The 18,484-nt window shown below is 37.9% G+C and overlaps 1 protein-coding gene across 1 annotated transcript in view; it reads left to right on the forward strand.

The window, feature by feature from the left end:
- Nucleotides 1–328: 328 nt before the first annotated feature.
- Nucleotides 329–18,484, forward strand: part of LOC116141935 — a gene marked incomplete at its 5' end in the record, with an annotated part of 108,402 nt that continues 90,246 nt past the window's right edge. The window contains 4 exon segments of the mRNA XM_031427406.1: nt 329–1,100; nt 1,409–1,832; nt 1,968–2,174; nt 2,176–2,720. Coding sequence (XP_031283266.1) covers nt 329–1,100; nt 1,409–1,832; nt 1,968–2,174; nt 2,176–2,720 — 1,948 coding nt within the window.

Consider the following 18,484-nt stretch of genomic DNA (forward strand, 5'->3'; position numbering starts at 1 on the left):
AGTTTGATATTGAGAAAGAGAAGGAAAAGGCAAGAAAGGAAGAACCTCCAAAACTTGAACTAAAACCTTTACCTTCTCACCTCAAATATATGTATCTTGGTGAATCAAAAACCTTTCCAGTGATAATCAATTCAAGGTTGAGTAAATTGGAAAAAGAGAGGTTGATTCGGGTGTTAAAGGAGTATATATCAACAATGGATGGACTATTTCAGCCATTAAAGGCATCTTTCCATTTTTTTGTATGCATAAGATACTCATAGAAGATGATGTCAAGCCTAGGGTGCAACCACAACGGAGATTGAATCCTTCTATAAAGGAAGTGGTGAGAAAGGAGGTGGTGAAACTTTTAGATGCGGGCATAATTTATCCTATTTCAGATAGTCCATGGGTGAGCCCGATGCAAGTGGTTCCAAAGAAAGGAGGTATCATGGTGATTAAGAATGACAGCAATGAATTGATACCAACTAGGACAATCACAGGTTGGAGAGTGTGCATTGATTACCGAAAATTGAATGAAGCAACAAGGAATGATCATTTCTCACTTCCTTTCATCGATCAAATGTTGGAGAGATTAACAGGGCATGCTTACTATTGTTTCTTGGATGATTTTTTAGGTTATAATCAGATTGCCATTACTCCTAAAGATCAAGAGAAGACGACATTCACTTGTCCCTATGGCGTCTTTGCCTACAGAATGATGCCCTTCGGGTTGTGCAATGCATGGGCCACATTTCAGCAATGCATGATGTCGATCTTTGGGGATATGGTAGAGCGGTTTATAGAAGTCTTCATGGATGACTTCTCTGTTTTTGGTTCTTCTTTTGATAATTGTTTATCTAATCTTTCATTTGTTTTGCAGCGATGTCATGAGACAAATTTGGTGCTCAACTAGGAGAAATGCCATTTCGTGGTACAGGAAGGAATAGTACTCGGTCACAGAATTTCAAAAGACGGCATTAAAGTGGATCTGGCAAAAACTGAAGTGATTGAGAAACTGCCACCACCTATAAACGTTAAGGCAGTTCGGAGTTTCTTGGGGCATGTGGGGTTCTATAGACAGTTCATTAAGGATTTCTCTAAAATCTCTAAGCCCCTCTGCAGTTAACTGATTAAGGATAATCCTTTTGATTTTGATGATGAATGCATGCATGCTTTTCGAACTCTTAAGAAATTGTTAGTGTTTGCACCTATTATTGCAGTTCCTGATTGGGGACTACCGTTTGAATTGATATATGATGCTAGTGATTTTGCACTAGGAGTAGTTTTAGGATAAAGAAAGAACAAAGTTTTGCATGTAATTCAGTATGCTAGCAAGACACTCACTAATGCACAGTTGAATTACACCACTACTGAAAAAGAGTTGTTAGCCGTGGTTTTTGCATTTGAAAATTTCGTTCTTATTTGCTAGGTGCTAAGGTGATAGTCTACACGGATCATTCGGCACTCAAGCATTTGTTGGCAAAGCAAGAAGCAAAACCTCGGCTGATAAGATGGATCCCATGACTACAAGAGTTTGAGTTAGAGATCCGAGATAAAAAGGGGTTAGAAAATGTGGTGACGGATCATTTGTCGAGGATTGAACGACCAACCCAGGGAAGTGAAGAGGAAACCCAAATCAAGGAAACTTTCACGGATGAGAAATTGATGAGAGTTGAAGAAACACCTTGGTATGCAGATATTGCAAACTACTTGTTATCGAGAGTGCTCCCAAATGGCATGACCTTCTAGCAAAAGAGGAAGTTTTTCTCTGACTTGAAGTATTATTTCTGGGAAGAACCAATTCTGTATAAACACTGTGTTGATTAGATGATACATAGGTGTGTCCCGGAAGAGAAGATGGAGAGTATTCTATGACATTGCCATAACAGGGAAGTGGGTGGTCATTTTGGAGGAACTAGGACAGCAGCCAAGGTCCTTCAATCTGGATTTTATTGGCCAACCCTATTCAAGGATGCCTTCCGGGTGATTCAGGAATGTGATTAATGTCAACGGAGTGGAAATATTTCAAGGAGAGACGAGATGCCATTGAATAACATCCTAGTTGTTGAACTATTTGATGTGTGGGGAATTGATTTCATGGGTCCTTTCCCAAATTCTTATGAGAATATGTACATTTTGGTAGCAGTGGATTATGTTTCGAAATGGGTGGAAACAGTTGCATTGCCATCCAATGAAGCCAGTGGTGGTTAACTTTGTGAGGAAGAGCATTTTCTTAAGATTTGGGGTACTATGGGCAATCATTAGTGATGGAGGCTCTCATATTTGCAATAGGCAATTAGACGCCTTGTTGGGAAAATATGGAGTGAAACATAGAGTGGTCATACCATACCATCCTCAGACTAGCGGGCAAGTGGAACTGTCGACCCGAGAGTTGAAAAGGATTTTAGAGAAGACAATTAATGCATCCAGGAAGGATTGGTCACGGAAGTTGGATGATGCATTATGGGCATACCGCACTGCATTCAAGACTCCGATTGGCATGTCTCCATTTAGGTTAGTATATGGGAAGGCATGTCACTTGCCGGTGGAACTTGAGCATAAGGCATATTGGGCCGTGAACCAGCTAAACATGGATTTACGAGTTACTGGGGAACAAAGGATGCTGAAATTGAATGAACTTGACGAGTTCCATCATGAAGCGTATGAGAATGCTCAGATATACAAAGAAAAGACCAAGAAGTGGCATGACAAGCATATCAGGAAGAAGAACTTTGAAGTGGGTCAAAAAGTGTTGTTGTATAATTCTAGACTTAGGCTCTTCCTTGTAAAATTTAAGTCTAGATGGTCCGGACCTTTCATAGTCACAAAAGTTTACCCATATGGGGCAGTGGAGGTTTCACATGAAGAAAATGGCACATTTAAGGTCAATGGACAAAGATTGAAGCCATACATTGATGGGGTGATGAGTTGCAAGCCACTTCCTGTTCGACTTGACATTCCGACATGATGACTTGAGAAAGTCGAGCTTCCGACTATAAACAAGCGCTTCTTGGGAGGCAACCCAAGTGTTTTCATTTGTTGTTTGTTTGTGTGTTGTTTTTGAATTTGTTTAATTGTTTTATGATTTACAATAATTTTAATTTCCTGTGTTTTTGGGTGTTTCAGGTGAATTATCGAATTAAGGCGAAAAAGGGAATTTCCAGTTTTCACAGCGGTGATGTACACTTTGCACAAAATGGAATTTGAAAAGTTCCAGACTTCGCCACGGCGTTGTGCTCTCTGGAATTTTTCGTCATGACGAGACAATTTTCTTCACCGTGACATAGAAGGCATTGCTGAATTGAGCCAAGGAAGGTTCGCCGTGACGAAGAAAATTCTTTGCCGTGGCGTTGTATACACTGGAAATTTTTGCCGCGGCAAAGAAAGGCATCGACTGGGTTCTTATTTTGCTTATTGCATGAAGAACTTCTCAAACTGTTTTATATAAATTCGCGTCGCGAATCTTCATTTTCGCAAAAAAATTTCAAAACACATCCAAGAGCCAAAAACTTCCACCTTCAATCCAGAATCTCTCCAATGAATTTCCATCCCTATACCTCACTCCTTAACCCTCACAAACACCAAAACAACTCATTTTAGAAAGGATTTGTGCGAAAATTTGAAGAAAATTTTGGAAACCCTTGGTTTTTAAAAATTAGGGATCTTGCAATTTGGACCGAAATTGGTGAAATCGATGGTGCAATCATCTTCGGTTTGGTAAGATTTTGAGTTCTCCAACATTTAATTTGCTCAATTTCGATTGTAGTGCTTTAAGTTTGAGATATTGTTTGATTAAGTTGAGTTGTGGATTTTTGGGATTGTTTGTGGTCTGATATTGATTAAAAGAGTGTGGATTTTGCTTTGTGTTGTGTTGAAGAAGTTGGGTTTTCGATTGGGGAGTGTTGTGTGTGAGTTTGGAAGAATAGTTAGTTTGGGGGTCTAGGTGCAAAATTTCAAAACTTTGGTGCATTTTCAGGAGTGATTGTGGTCAGTAGTAAGGGAACTTAGCGTTGAATTCTTAGTTTGGGGGTACATTTGGGTAGTCAAAACCAAAAATACAGCTCAAAATGACTTCCCGGGGCAAAGGAAAAGGGAAACAAGTAGACAATAGGTTTGTTAGTGAAAAGGCTTGGCAACATTATGAAGGTGCAATCAAAAGAAAAGATAAGGGGTTTATTGCCAAGCATGGATTGACCACTATCCATGTAGAAGATTGGAGTCGAGGGAGGAAGTGGGACAACTTCATGAGTGAACCCAAACATTTAGCCATAGAGCCGATAGTGCGAGAGTTTTATGCCAACTTCCCTAAGTGTAATCTCAGGAATGTATATGTGAGGGGTATTAATGTGCCAATTGATGCAAAGGTGATCATTCATTTCTACGGACTGCCTTCAATTGACTGTGATGAGTATCTGGAATTTAAAAAGAGACAGTTTAAAGAGGATGAGATTCTTAAGGTAATAGCGAAGCCGGATACCCCTTGGGAGATTTCTAAGAAGGGAAGAAATAGCATTAAGAGAACAAATTTGATCCTGATAGCTAGATTGTGACAGTACTTTGTGTGTGCAAGGATGATGCTGGAGACGCATTATAGTACAGTGACTTTTGACAAGGCATTGTTGCTTTATTCCATTGCCACCGGAAAGAAAATGGATGTGGGGAATATTATCATGACAAGTATACAGAATACAGCCAAACTAGGGCGAGGGAGCTTCCCCTTCCCACATCTCATCACTGAGCTGTGCACTCGAGCGGTAGTTGAGAAGACAGATGATGAACCACTTATTCATCGTGCTCCACCCCTTGATGCCACCTACTATCGCAAGCTACTTGGGCGTCCACCCAGAGAAGGACCCAGATCCAGAACAAAATGACAAAGAACCATAGAAGCTCCACAGAAGCTACCACATCAACCAGTTCAACATCCACAACGAAGGAGCTACTGCAGCAGATTTTGGGTAAGATGAAACGGATGGAACGACGTCAAGGTTGGTTGGCAGAGCAGACCTGGATGCTGTATGATATGCAACACAGCTGCTGCACCAAGCCAGACATTGATACTTCGAGCTTCCTATGGGAAGACTGGGATTCCGAGGAATGGGATGTTTCCAAAGAAGAAGATGAGGACACCGAAGGCGAGGAGGAGGACAAAGAATGAACCTTGAGTACCTGTTTTTGTAGTTTATATTTTCATTTGTTATAGTCTTTTGTTTTGTAAATTGAATTGAATTTTCTTTTCGCTTTGGATTGTTAATTTTTGTTTGAACTTTCTAATAGTTGTAAGAGCGAGATTAGGTTGTAATATTTCCATATTATTTAGTGAATTTTGCTAACACAGTGGACACCACAGACTTTCAATTGTTTTACAGACGATGATTATGAGAAAGCCAAGGAATGGGTATGCATGTTGTTGAACAAAATTCAGACTTCACGGATTAATCAGGGAACTATCTCGTACCTTTTTTTTTTTTTAAATACTGTTTTTCTATTCCTAAATTGTGCATAATGTGACATTGGGGACAATATCATCTTTAGTTTGAGGGGTAGGAAAATTTCAAAATTTTGATTTATGTTTAGTGTTTTCATGTTTTGTTTTGTTGCGCCAATGATGAATTGCATAAGTCTATGATGAGAATAGGATTATTGGGATTTTATTGTTGAAAAATGTTAAGCATTGCTTCAAGTTTAGGTTTGTTGACTTGATTTAGCTTGAGGTTTGTTGAGTGGTTCAACCACCAGTTTCATTATTTTGGCATGCTTAGATTCATTTGATGTACTTAGGGGAAGTCTTGATAATGTTGGTGGACTCTAGAACGTAGTTTAGAAGTGCTTGAGGCGAAATTCTAGGAATAGACATTATTGAGGAAATGATTTAGGCATTTTTTCGAAACGTTTGAGCTTTTCCAGCCGACCATGAAAATTTATCCTTAGTCACCCATTTGAGCCTTATGAAATCATTGTTGTCCTATTTTTGTGTGCAACCAATAATGCCCAAACCTTTCACCCTAAACACGTGTCACAACCCTTAAGAAAATTCTGAACCTAATGTAAACACAAAGAGCTTAGAGAGTTGTGTGAAATGCTAATGAACTAAAAGAATAGTTTGGGGGTCGTGAGAAGGGCAAGAAGAAGAAAAAGGGTAATTAACCTCAATAAGATTATTGTTGCTTTTAAAAATAAATAAATAAAAATAAAATAAAACAAAATATATGTATATAGAATTTGAAAGTGTATTTCAGAATCGAGAATAAGAATGGCACATGGTTGAGGGTTATAAAATGGTTGACATCTTGAGTGGTGGTTGAGAAAGAAAGTGGAAGTTGATGTAAGTCTTAGTGTTTGCTTAAAGGAAACCGAGTTATCCTGCTTTGTTTATCATTTCCTTTTCTTTGGAGCCACTAACCGAGCCTAACGTTACAAACCTGTAAAGACCTTTTGATCCTTAGTGATGTCTAGTCCTCATTAGTGGAGAGTAGTTCGATACTTAGGCTTATGGAGTCTGCCACCATTTTATAAACTTTGCATTTCTGCATAAAATAATCTGGGAAGTCGAAATGTGGACTGAAATGGGGATCACCTACTCGAGGGACAATAGAGAAAGATAGTCAATGCAACTTATAACTTCTTGGAGTGTTAAGCTTTTTCCAGTAATAACTTTTCAACAATTTTTGAGACTTGTATAAATTCTAGGCAGTTCGTTGTGTTTGAGTTGAGTCTAATTTTTCTCATTTCATTTTCAATTTTGTTGTTTTGTGTTTTTGTTTGTTAGTTGTTTTTCTTGTAGTCATGTTTTGTACCTGACACTCGGGGACGAGCATGTCTTTAGTTTGGGGGTATTTGATAATCCGAGGATTATACTGTTTTATTTAGGCTTTTTGGTCGAATTTTAGATACTTCTTAGTTCGTTTGTACCTGAATTGCTATGTAACTCCACATATTTTGTGTTTCAAGTAAAAACGTGTACTTTGAGCGAATAATGAGCGAATTGGAGTTTCTGGACCCAGAAGCAAGCGAATCTCAGAATTCAGGGAAGTTCTAAAGCCGATTTGAAGCACTATGAAGCTTGTTTCCATGAGAAAGCATCGAAGATTGAAGATTCAAGCAAAGAAGCAAGCAGAGGGCAATTCTATAAAATTCAAAATTGTTTTGGAATGTTCGCCACGGTGAAGTTCTTTCTTCGCTATGGCGAGAGATGCTGGGCACGAGATTTCACTTTAACTCGTCGCCGTGGCGAAGAATATTCTTTGCCACAACGAAGTCTGCGATTTTCAGTTTTAATTAAAACACACAGTTTTATTTTAGGAAAGTTTAGAGCTTTTTGGACCGACTATATAAGAAAAAGTTAGCCATTTTTAAAGGGGTTTGTCTGGGTTTAGAGCAGCTTTGACATTTTGGGACAACAGGAAAGAAGATTTGGGATTTAACCTTGTGGATTCATCAATTAGGGGAGATCTTTTTGTTAGGAAACGGTCCATATATGCAACGGAAAACAAAATCATAATAACAAGGATCGTTCCCATTGAGCCAAGATCAAAGGTACAATTTTACAGTTTATGTTAAAATAGAAGTCTGCAAAAATTAATCATGAGTTTAGAAAACATACGCAGTTTGGAGGCTCCTCCAAATTTGTCAATGAACGTTTTGCTACCGACCCAAGTGTAGGATCGAACCCACTTAGTCCACACGAAGACAATCACAAAGAACTATGGAGGGATTTGCTAGATCCTCCTTAGCTTTAAGATCAAGAAGAAAAAATCAATGAAATTGATTTTAGGCAAAAATAAATTCTGTCGTGGGAGAGTGTTTAAGGAGCTGTTGTGTTTGTGCCTTTTCAAAGAAAATAAACTAAATGAAAATCACACACATTTTACAAATAACCATTTTCTTTTATAGTGAAAACTTGGTTTGCCTATTCCCATATGGAATAGGCTTGGGCTCCAACCCAAACACCCCATGTTACCAAACACTCCCAATTAGATATTTTTATTTTTATTTCATCATTATCTCAATTAAAATCAATTAATATATATTTAATCTATATATTAACATTTAACAATAATGATGATTTAATTAAATATATGCGAACACATATTTTAAATGTAATTTCACTTATTTAATTTTTCTAATAAATTAAATAAAGGCTACAACCTCAGCAAATTTAATTGCATTGTGAAATTACCAAAATACTCTTTCGCCTAAAAAGACGAAAACGCCCTTCTTTCTTCCTGAGTCTTAAATTATCTTCTATGTGCGTGACTCATAGGCTCCTCATCATACCGGTAGTGTATAGTATCACGATTAACACCAATTAATCATCTCACTAATACACAGACCAAGATTGACCCCTAACAAGGCATCATGGCCACCCGATAGATTCGGATTCAGCAAAATAGCTACCTGTCAACAATATGGTTACCGTACAATTCAATCCTTTCATCATCCGATATCTCAGCGAGACGAAGGCATAGAAATAGTGTCAACCTTCGATTACTCTCAATATTATGTATTCAGTTTCTGGACCAATGACCTATATTATAATCCGGATAGAGCAACAACTCAATCCCACTGTGGCCACAATTTTAGCGTCATTGCCAATGACCAATGCATTCAGTGGCGTTACTTCCGAACTTTTTGATTTGTTACTCAAAGGGGGGTAACTCGTTTCTTTCCCTTTTCCTCTACGTTGTTTTGTTGGCTACATTAGGGACAATGTAGGATTTTGTTTGGGGGTGGGAAAGTATGAAATTTTTGCATGCCTATAAATTTTTTGGTTTATGGAAGTTTGTGTTTCCTGGATGATGTCAAATGTCTGTGATATGGTTGATTGCAATGACATGTAGTATTTAGAAGAGGTGATTTTTACACTAATTCGAGAATTATCCTAGATGTTGATTTTTGCTTGAGTTCAAAACTCTTGAGTTTGTGGTTTGTTTGGTTAGTTGGTTCTAGCTTTTACAGGTATTTTATGGGTAATTTCCTACTATTTTTTGAGATCTCTAAACTCTAGAACCTATTTGATGATCACTTGAGACGAAATCTTAGACAACGCATGATTAAGTGTTAGAGTAGGTGCCCTAGAGCCAATCAATTATTGTAGAATTGACTATTTGTAATAATGTTATTAATCAATAAAAGGAATTTTATTCTATATCATGTAAATCATATCTGTATGTATTGATAAATGTCCTTGGGATGGTAGAACCATGACGAGGGTATCAAGTGTTTCAAATCTTGATAGTAAGAACCCTATGATCACATATGGTGGCCATTCTAGAAATGTTCATAGCCCTAGTATTATTCTGACCAAGGACACAGATAATACGGTAAAGCTATCATAGTGTTGAACAACCCTGTCGAAAGACAATGCATGGGTCCTTGCTGGAGGCAAATTCAATAGATAGACCCACCAAAGGATTCCATATGGATGGTAACCCCAGTGTCTATGGAAAAAATCCTCTAATGAATAGTGGTGCATGTGATCCTTAGACTTGAGATCACTAAAGCGCCTTGTGCACCGATTGGTGTAGTTTGACTCCAGCCCAACGTAATTATATTCAGAGCTATCAATAAGATAGTGATTGGCTACATCAAGGAGTGTGCCAAGACTATGGTGGATCGACAAAGGATTCATCACTTCCGGGGACGAGAGAAGTTATCTCACTGCGTAATTCAGTAAATGGAAATGACACCAAATCTGTGGCCACAGTAGGATTGAGTTATTACTCAATCCAATTTATTTATCCGGTCATTGGTCTAATAACTAAATACAAAGATATTGAGAATAATTGAGGTTGACACTATTGTTGTACCTCAGCCTAGATGAGATAACGTATGATGAAAGGATTTGATTGCACGGTAACCATATCATTGATAGGTAGCTATTTTGCTGAATCCAAATCTATCTGGTGGTCATGATGCCTTGCTAGGGGCCAATCTTGGTTTGTGTGTAGTGAGACAATTAATTGGTGTTAATCGCGATACTACTCACTACCAATATGATAAAGAGCCTATAGGTCACACACTTAGAAGATAATTTAACAATCAATTTATGAAAGGGGTATTTTCGTCTTTTAGAATGAAAAGGTAAATCACAGTGCAATTAAATTTGCTAAGGTTGTTGCCTGTATTTAATTTTAATATTAAAATTAAAATTAGTGAGATTATATTTAAATATATGTACGCATATATTTGAATGAATTATTATTATTAATTAAATGTTAATATATTATTATTAATTGATTTTAATTATAATAATAATTAATTAAAATTTAAAATACCAATTAAAGGGTGGTTGGTTGCAAGGGTGGATTAGGGTTGGAGCCTATGGCTATTCCTTATTGGAATAGGGTTTTAATTGTTGCACTATATAAGTACAAATTAAATTAAAACAATATAACAATTATTCAATTATTATAAACCCTAGTCGCCTACCCCACACTCTCTTACTCACGTCTTGTTCATAGATTGAGGAGAAATATTTTTCTCTTTTTGATTCTTTGATTCTTGAAGCCACTGCGTCGTCCTAGTAAATCGGCCCTTGGTTCTTCAGATTATCTTCTTGTGAATTATCGTTCGTACGATTCTATATTGAATCGGTAGAGAAATAAATTCAGAGTCACTTGAAGGAGCCTCCAAACATGCATTAGATTTCTAATCCTTGAATGGATTAATTTTATTCTATACAGAATTTTGTTTTAATATGTAAACTATATAATCGATACCCGATCTTGGCAAAAAAGAGCAATTGATCTATCCTTTACCTTTTATTTTTCCACTGATGCGTGTTTCATACAACATGCAATATGTAGCAAGTATACTAGTCGCACAAGTAATATAATGATGAGTGAGTATCGTTCCCACGAGGATTGTTGCTAAGCATTAAGTTTCCTAACGTTTTCAAGTTGAAGCAATCGAATTCTTTTGGATTTAAGGGAGCAATTTAAACTATAATTAAAACAAAATTTTACTAAAATAAACTTAAACTATGAAAGCAAGATTTAAAACGGGATAAAATCAATTCAAACAAACGGGTAGGGTTTTGACTTCATTCGGACTCTATAGGTTAAACTTTAAGAATTAAGCTAAACTCATTTTCTCATGCATTGATTGTAAATTGAACTCTCTAAAGTGTCCAACATACCTTTTCAGGCTATATTGTCCTACTCTTCCCTATTAACCTTCTGCACCCAACAAAATGAAAGTTAATAAGTCTAAGTTTATTAAGCACAAGAATCCTAGATTGATTTCATCGGTTCTTGAATCTATCTCTAGAATCCAATAATACAACGGTGATTACCCAAGAAGCTTAACATGAATTATCTCTCAATCTCATCATGTTCATCACATACAAACAATAAATACAGAATAATCACACAATCAAAGCAAAATCATATGAAATTAATAATCATCAACTTTCTAACCCATTAGAATCCGAACTACATCAAAACCCTAACCCAAAATAGGTTAGTTCATGGCTAAATCAATCAAACAATTAAAAGAAATGAAAAACTCCAGGTTCAACATAATGGAAACAAAAGAAAAGGAAAAGAATCTCACCAAATTGATGAATCCACTGGTCTCCTCGAATCTTCTAACTTTGTTAATCCAAAAATCACTCAAAAATGAATCTAAAATAATGTAAAAACTCTCTCTATCTCTCCACGAACGCCCTAAACAAAAAGACTAAGTCTTTCTTTTATACCTCGCCCAAAATAATACAACTTAGCCTAAATATGAAACTATGCGTTTTACAAAAAGTGGAGTATGCAGACTTTGCCGTGGCGACAAAGGAGCTGAATCTGATGCATCACTGGCCCATTTTGCCGCAACGAAGAACAACCTTTGCCACGGCGAAGTTTCCTGAAGAATTATAAAATTCCAGAATTGCCCTCCGTGTGCTTCTAAGTCCAAAAACTCCAAATCTACCTTTATTCGCTCAAAATTTCCATTTTTAACTTGAAACACAAAATGTAAGGAATTAAGTATCAATTCAGGCAAAAATAGACTAAGAAATATCTAAAATCCAGCCTAAAAGCTTAAATAAACTAGTATAATCCTCGGATTATCAAATACCCCCAAACTAAGGTGATGCTCGTCCCCGAGCATCAGGTACAAAACAAGATAAAAGAAAAAAAACAAACGTACAAAAACACAAAACAGCAAATGACACAAATTAAATAAGAGAAACAAAAGACTCGACTCACAAAACAACTGCCTAGAATTTATACCAATCTCAAAAGTTGTTGCAAAATTATTAAAAGAAAAATGTTTAACATTCCAAGAAGTTATAAGTTGCATCGACTTTCTTTCTCAATTGGTCCCTCGAGTAGGTAATCCCCACTTCAATCCACCTTCCGACTTCCCGGATTATTTTATGCAGGAATGTAAAGTTTATCAAATGGTGGCAGACTCCATAAGCCTAAATATCGAACTACTCTCCACTAATGAGGACTAGACAAAGATAAGAATCAGCAGGTCTATATAAGCTTGTAACGCTAGGCTCGGGAAGTGTGTTCCAAGAAAAAGGATAGGAAATACAAAGTAAGAGAACTCGGTTTTCCTCATGCAAACGCTCAAATCAAATTGAACTCCATTTCTTCTCACCCACCAATCACGTATCCACTAATTTACACCCCTCAAATTTGTGTCTTTCTTATTTCTGATACCATAAATGCGTGGGTCGAAGGTGTACGTGGCATTGTTAAACCAGAGGTCGCCAAGTACTGCTAGGCAGTTTTTAAGACGATTACTGGTTTCCAACCGAGATACCCTTCAACTTGGCAAAAGAAAATTATTATTAATTTTTTTTTTGAACAAAAAAAAAAATTTATACAATCGAGATACATCCATTGAATTGACGTGAACTACCTCTTTTATTTGTATTGCACTTCTCACAACCCCCAAACTATTCTTTTAGTCAATTCGTACAACTCTTCCCTTTCTTTGTGTTTGCATTAGGATTGAATTCTCCTAAGGGTACGACAGAGTGTTTAGGGTGCAAGGATCGGACAATTTTTGGTTAGCCAAGAAAGATAAAGCAAATATGATCAAAACGACTCAAATGGGTGACTAGGGACAATTTCATTCCTGGGTCGGCTAGAAAGGCTCAAACGTTCCAAAAAGAATGCCTAAATCATCTCCTCAACCATGTCTAATCCTAGAATTTCGCCTCAAGCACTTCTCTACTAGGTTCTAGAGTCCACCAACATTATCAAACTTTACCTAAGTACATAAAATGAATCTAAGCATGCCGAAAAAATGAAAATTGTGGTTGAACCACTCAACAAACCTCAATCAAAATTCAGTCAATAAACCTAAACTTGAAGCAATGCTTAACATTTCTCAACAATAAAAATGCAACAATCCAATTCGCATCATTGATTTATACAATTCATCATCAGCAAACACAATCAAACCAAAATAAAATCAACAAAATAAAAAATTTTCTAATTTTCCTACCCCCCAAACAAAGGATGACATTGTCCCCAATGTCCCATTACGCATAAATTAGGAATAGAAAAACAAAAAAATAACAAAGGTACAAGATAGTTCCCTGATTAATCCGTGAAGTGTCGCTCCACAGTGCACACCCGATCTTTTTCATCACCCAACATCTGTCAAAACAATTGAAACTGTGGTGTCCACTAGGTTAGAAAAATTTACAGACTAATATGAAAGTATTACAACCTAATCTCGTCCTTACACAAACTACAAATTACAAGAAAAATGAAACAACGAAAACAACTACAATAATCCAAAACAAAAATATAAACTGAGTTTAATGTTTGAAATGAAAGACAAAATCAACTAAAAACAAATGACAAATGACAACAACACAGGTGTTTCGGTGCTCATTCTTCGCCTTCCTCGTCTTCCTCTTCGTCTTCTTCTTCTTTTTCTTCCAACTTTGAGCCCATCCACTTATCTGAATCCCAGTTGGCCCATTGGAATCCTGAAATGTCAACGTTGAGCTTGTTAAAGCTACTCTTCTGCATCTCATACATCATGTGGGTCTGCTCAACCAACCAATCCTGACGTTTTTCCATCCGTTTCATCATACCCATCATCTGCTGCATCATCTCTTTCTGTGTAGCTGTGGAGCTGGAGGATGTGACAGGGCCTTGTGTGGTTCTCTGCCGTTTTGTTCCTGCCCTTGGTTGCTCAGCTTCTGGACATTCAAGATGCTTCTGAAAATAATCTGAATAAAGGATAGGGGTAGCATGAATACGTTGCTCATCATCTCCTACCTTGGCTCCAGCTCTAATGCACAAGGCTGTGATGAGATGTGGGAAAAAATAACTTGATCGCCCTGGTTTGGCGGCATAATGAATGTTGCTAAAGATAATTCTTCCCACATTTATACTCTTTCTTGTGGCAATGGAATAAAACAGTAATGCTTTTTCGTAAGCTACTGTGCTATAGTGCGTTTCCGGCATCAACTTCGCACTAACAAAATATTGCCACAATCGAGCCATCGGTGTCAAAGAAGTTCCCTTAATAGTCTTCTTTTGTTTCTTCGACACTAACCAAGTTGCATCCGGTTTTGCAATGACCAGAGGAATGATACTATCCTCAAACTGTGTCCTCCTAAACCTTCCGTACTCATCCTGATCATCAAACCTAGGCAGGTTGTAAAACTCATTGATTACATCTTCTTAAATGGCACATCAACCCCTCTCACAAATGCAAAACCCTCTTCACAATCCGGGAGGTTGGCATAAAACTCCCTTACTAGCAGCTCTACAGCCGGTTGTGTAGGAGCACTCATAAACAATTCCCATCGTCTCCCTTGACTCCAATCCAACGCCTGACTCACTGTCAATCCGCGCACATGAATAAAGCCATTATCTCTTCTTTGGATAGCCCCTTGATATCGTTTCTGGGCCTCTTCACTCACAAAACGGCTGTCTACTTTCTTACCTTTTCCTTTTCCTTTGTATGGCAACTTAACTTTAGGTGCCATTTTCTATAAATCAATTCACAGCGCAACCCAAAAATTCAAGCCTGGTTCCCCACAACAACCAATTCAAACCTGAAAAAGAGAATTGAAAACACTTCCAAAAATTTGCAATCAGACCCCCAAACTACAATTTCTCCAAATTCAACAACACACTCCAAAACTCAACACCCATACTCCTCAATATCACAACATGCACAATAAACCCTTCTTCAACAAAATCGAACTCACAAAATTTGCAACTCAACCAAAAATAAATTTTTTAGATCTACAACGTAAGACTTGAAATTTTGCGAAAATGAGTTTAGGGAACTTGACATCTTACCAATATGAAGGATTATTCGCCACCAATTTACTCAAAATCAGCCCAGATTGGAAAGCCCCAAATTTCTTGAACTTGAAATTTTCGTGAAATTTTCAAAAAATTTGTTGTTGAAATGAGTTGTTTTGGTGTTTAGGAGGGTTAAGGAGTGAAAACTTTGGTTGAGAAAGCACTTGGGAGGCAAAGGATTGAAATTGGAAAATTTTTCTCTCAAATGTATTTGAAAAACGCATGGAAAATGAAAACCCAAAGTGAGTATAAATAGAAAACAAGCTTCGCCGCGGCGAAGTTCTTCGTTCATGAACCCTAATTTGAAACCCAAGGTTCGCCACGGCGAAGAACAAGCTTCGCGTGGCGAAGTTCTTCGTTCATGAACACGAATTTGAAACCCAAGTTTCGCCGTGGCGAAGCAAAATACTTCGCCGGGGTGAAAAATTACAGTGGCTAATCGCCGCGGCGAATTTAAAATCTTCGCCGCGGCGAAATTGCCTTGGATGAATTTCGTCCAACCTGCTTCACCTCGGCGAAGCAAAATACTTCATTGGGGCAAAAAATTATAGTAGCTATCACAAATTTTCAGGTTGCTTCGCCCCGGCGAAGTCTGGGACTTTTCAAAATTTATTTTTACCCAATGTGCTTCGCCGCGGCGAAGAATAATTCTTCGCCCTGGCGAAGTCTGGAGCATTTTTTTTCCTTGCATTAGCTGAAAACTTCACCTGAAACACCCAAAAACACACAAATTAAAAAAAATCAAACACACTAAAATAAAGATAGAAGAACAAAAATTTAAAACACTTCGGTTGCCTCCCAAGATGCGCTTGTTTATAGTCGGTAAGCTCGACTCTCTCAATTTTTCACGTCGGAATGTCAAGCCGTATTGGGATGGATTTGCAACTCATCACCCCATCAATATATGGCTTCAATCTCTGTCCATTGACTGTAAAAGTGCCCTTTTCTTCTTGTGTAACTTCCACTACTCCAGATGAGTGAATTCTTGTAATCGTGAACGGTCTGGACCATCTAGACTTAAGTTTTTCGGGGAATAGCCTAAGTCTAGAATTGAACAACAGCACTTTTTGCCCCACTTCAAAATCCTTCTTCCTGATATGCTTGTCATGCCACCTTTTTGTCTTCTCCTTGTAAATTCGAGCATTTTCATATGCTTCGAGATGGAACTCATCGAGTTCGTTCAAAGTCAGCATCCTTTCCTCCCCAGCAGCTCTTAAATCCATATTTAGCTGCTTGACTGCCTAGTATGCTTTATGCTCGAGTTCTACCGGTAAGTGACATGCTTTCCCATAAACCATTCTAAATGGGGACATACCAATTGGATTCTTAAATGCAATTTGGTAGGCCCATAATGCATCATCCAATTTCTGTGACCAATCCTTCCTAGATGCATTAACCATCTTTTCTAAAATGCCCTTCAGCTCTCTATTAGACAGTTCCACTTGCTCGCTCGTTTGTGGATGGTAAGGCGTTGCAACTCTATGTGTCACTCCATATTTACCCAACAGTGCATCCAGTTGCCTATTGCAAAAGTGGGAACCTCCATCACTAATAATTGCCCGTGGTACCCCAAACCTTGAGAAAATATGCTTTCTCACAAACTTAATCACTACCTTGGCATCATTAGTCGGCAATGCAACTGCTTCAACCCACTTTGACACTTAATCCACCGCTACTAAGATATATGTATTCCCAAAAGAAGTTGGGAAGGGACCCATGAAATCAATCCCCCACACATCAAAAATCTCAACCACCAGGATGTTGTTCAACGGCATCTCATCTCTTTTTGAAATATTACCACTCTGTTGACACTGGTCGCACTTCTGAATCATTCGGAAAGAATCCTTAAAGAAGGTTGGCCAATAAAACCCCGATTGTAGAACCTTGGCTGCTGTCCTAGTTCCTCCAAAATGGCCACTTATTTCCCTCTTGTGACAATGCCGTAGAATGTTTTTCATCTCCTCCTCTGGGACACATCTCCGTATTACTTGGTCAGCATAGTGTCTGTATAGAAATGGCTCTTCCCAAAAGTAGTACTTCAAATCTGAGAAGAATTTCCTCTTTTGTTGGAACGTCATACCACTTGGGAACACCCTTGATGACAAATAATTTGCAAAATCTGCATACCATGGTGCTTCATCCACTCTCATCAACTTCTCATCCGGAAAGGTTTCTCTAATGGGGATTTCCTCCACATTTCGCTGAAGTGGTCTCTCAATTCTCAATAAGTGATCTGCCACCACATTTTCTGACCCCTTCTTATCACGAATTTCCAACTCAAACTCCTGAAGCAATAGGATCCATCTTATGAGCCGAGGTTTCGCTTCTTGCTTTGCCAATAGGTGCCTAAGTGATGAATGGTCCGTGTAGACGATCACCTTTACACCTAACAAATACGAATGAAACTTGTCAAAAGCAAAAACCACAGCCAACAATTCTTTTTCAGTGGTGGTGTAATTCAATTGTGCATCAGTGAGTGTTTTGCTAGCATATTGAATTACATGCAACATTTTGTTCTTCTGCTGTCCTAACACTACCCCTAAACCAAAATCACTAGCATCACACATTAATTCAAATGGCAGTCCCCAATCGGGAACTGCAATAATAGGTGCAGATACTAATAATTTTTTAAGAGTTAGAAAGGCATGCATGCATTCATCATTAAAATTAAACACAACATCTTTATTCAATAAATTGCAAAGGGGTTTAGAAATCTTAGAAAAATCCTTGATGAACTGTCTGTAAAACCCCGCATGCCCCAAGAAACTTCGGACCGCTTTGACATTCGATGGTGGTGGCAGCTTCTCAATCACTTCTGTCTTTACTCGATCAAATTCTATTCCGTCCTTTGAAATCCTATGGTCGAGCACTATTCCCTCCTGGACCATGAAGTGACACTTCTCCCAATTGAGCACCAAGTTCTCTCCTTACATCATACAAAACAGAGAAAGATTAATTAGACAACTATCAAAAGACACCAAAAACTGAGAAGTCATCCATGAGACTTCTATGAACCGTTCCACCTGTCTCCAAAGATCAACATCATGCATCTCTGGAATGTTCCTGGTGCATTGCATACCCAAACGCATCCTTCGTAAGCAAGGTGCCATAGGGGCAAGTAAAGGTCGTCTTCTCTTGATCCTCAAGAGCGATGGCAATCTGGTTGTATCCTGATAACCCTTCCAGGAAATAGTAATAGGCATGTCCTGCCAACCTCT

The sequence above is a fragment of the Pistacia vera genome, unplaced genomic scaffold, assembly GCF_008641045.1.
Source record: "Pistacia vera cultivar Batoury unplaced genomic scaffold, PisVer_v2 Contig401, whole genome shotgun sequence".
Classification (NCBI taxonomy): Eukaryota; Viridiplantae; Streptophyta; class Magnoliopsida; order Sapindales; family Anacardiaceae; genus Pistacia; species Pistacia vera.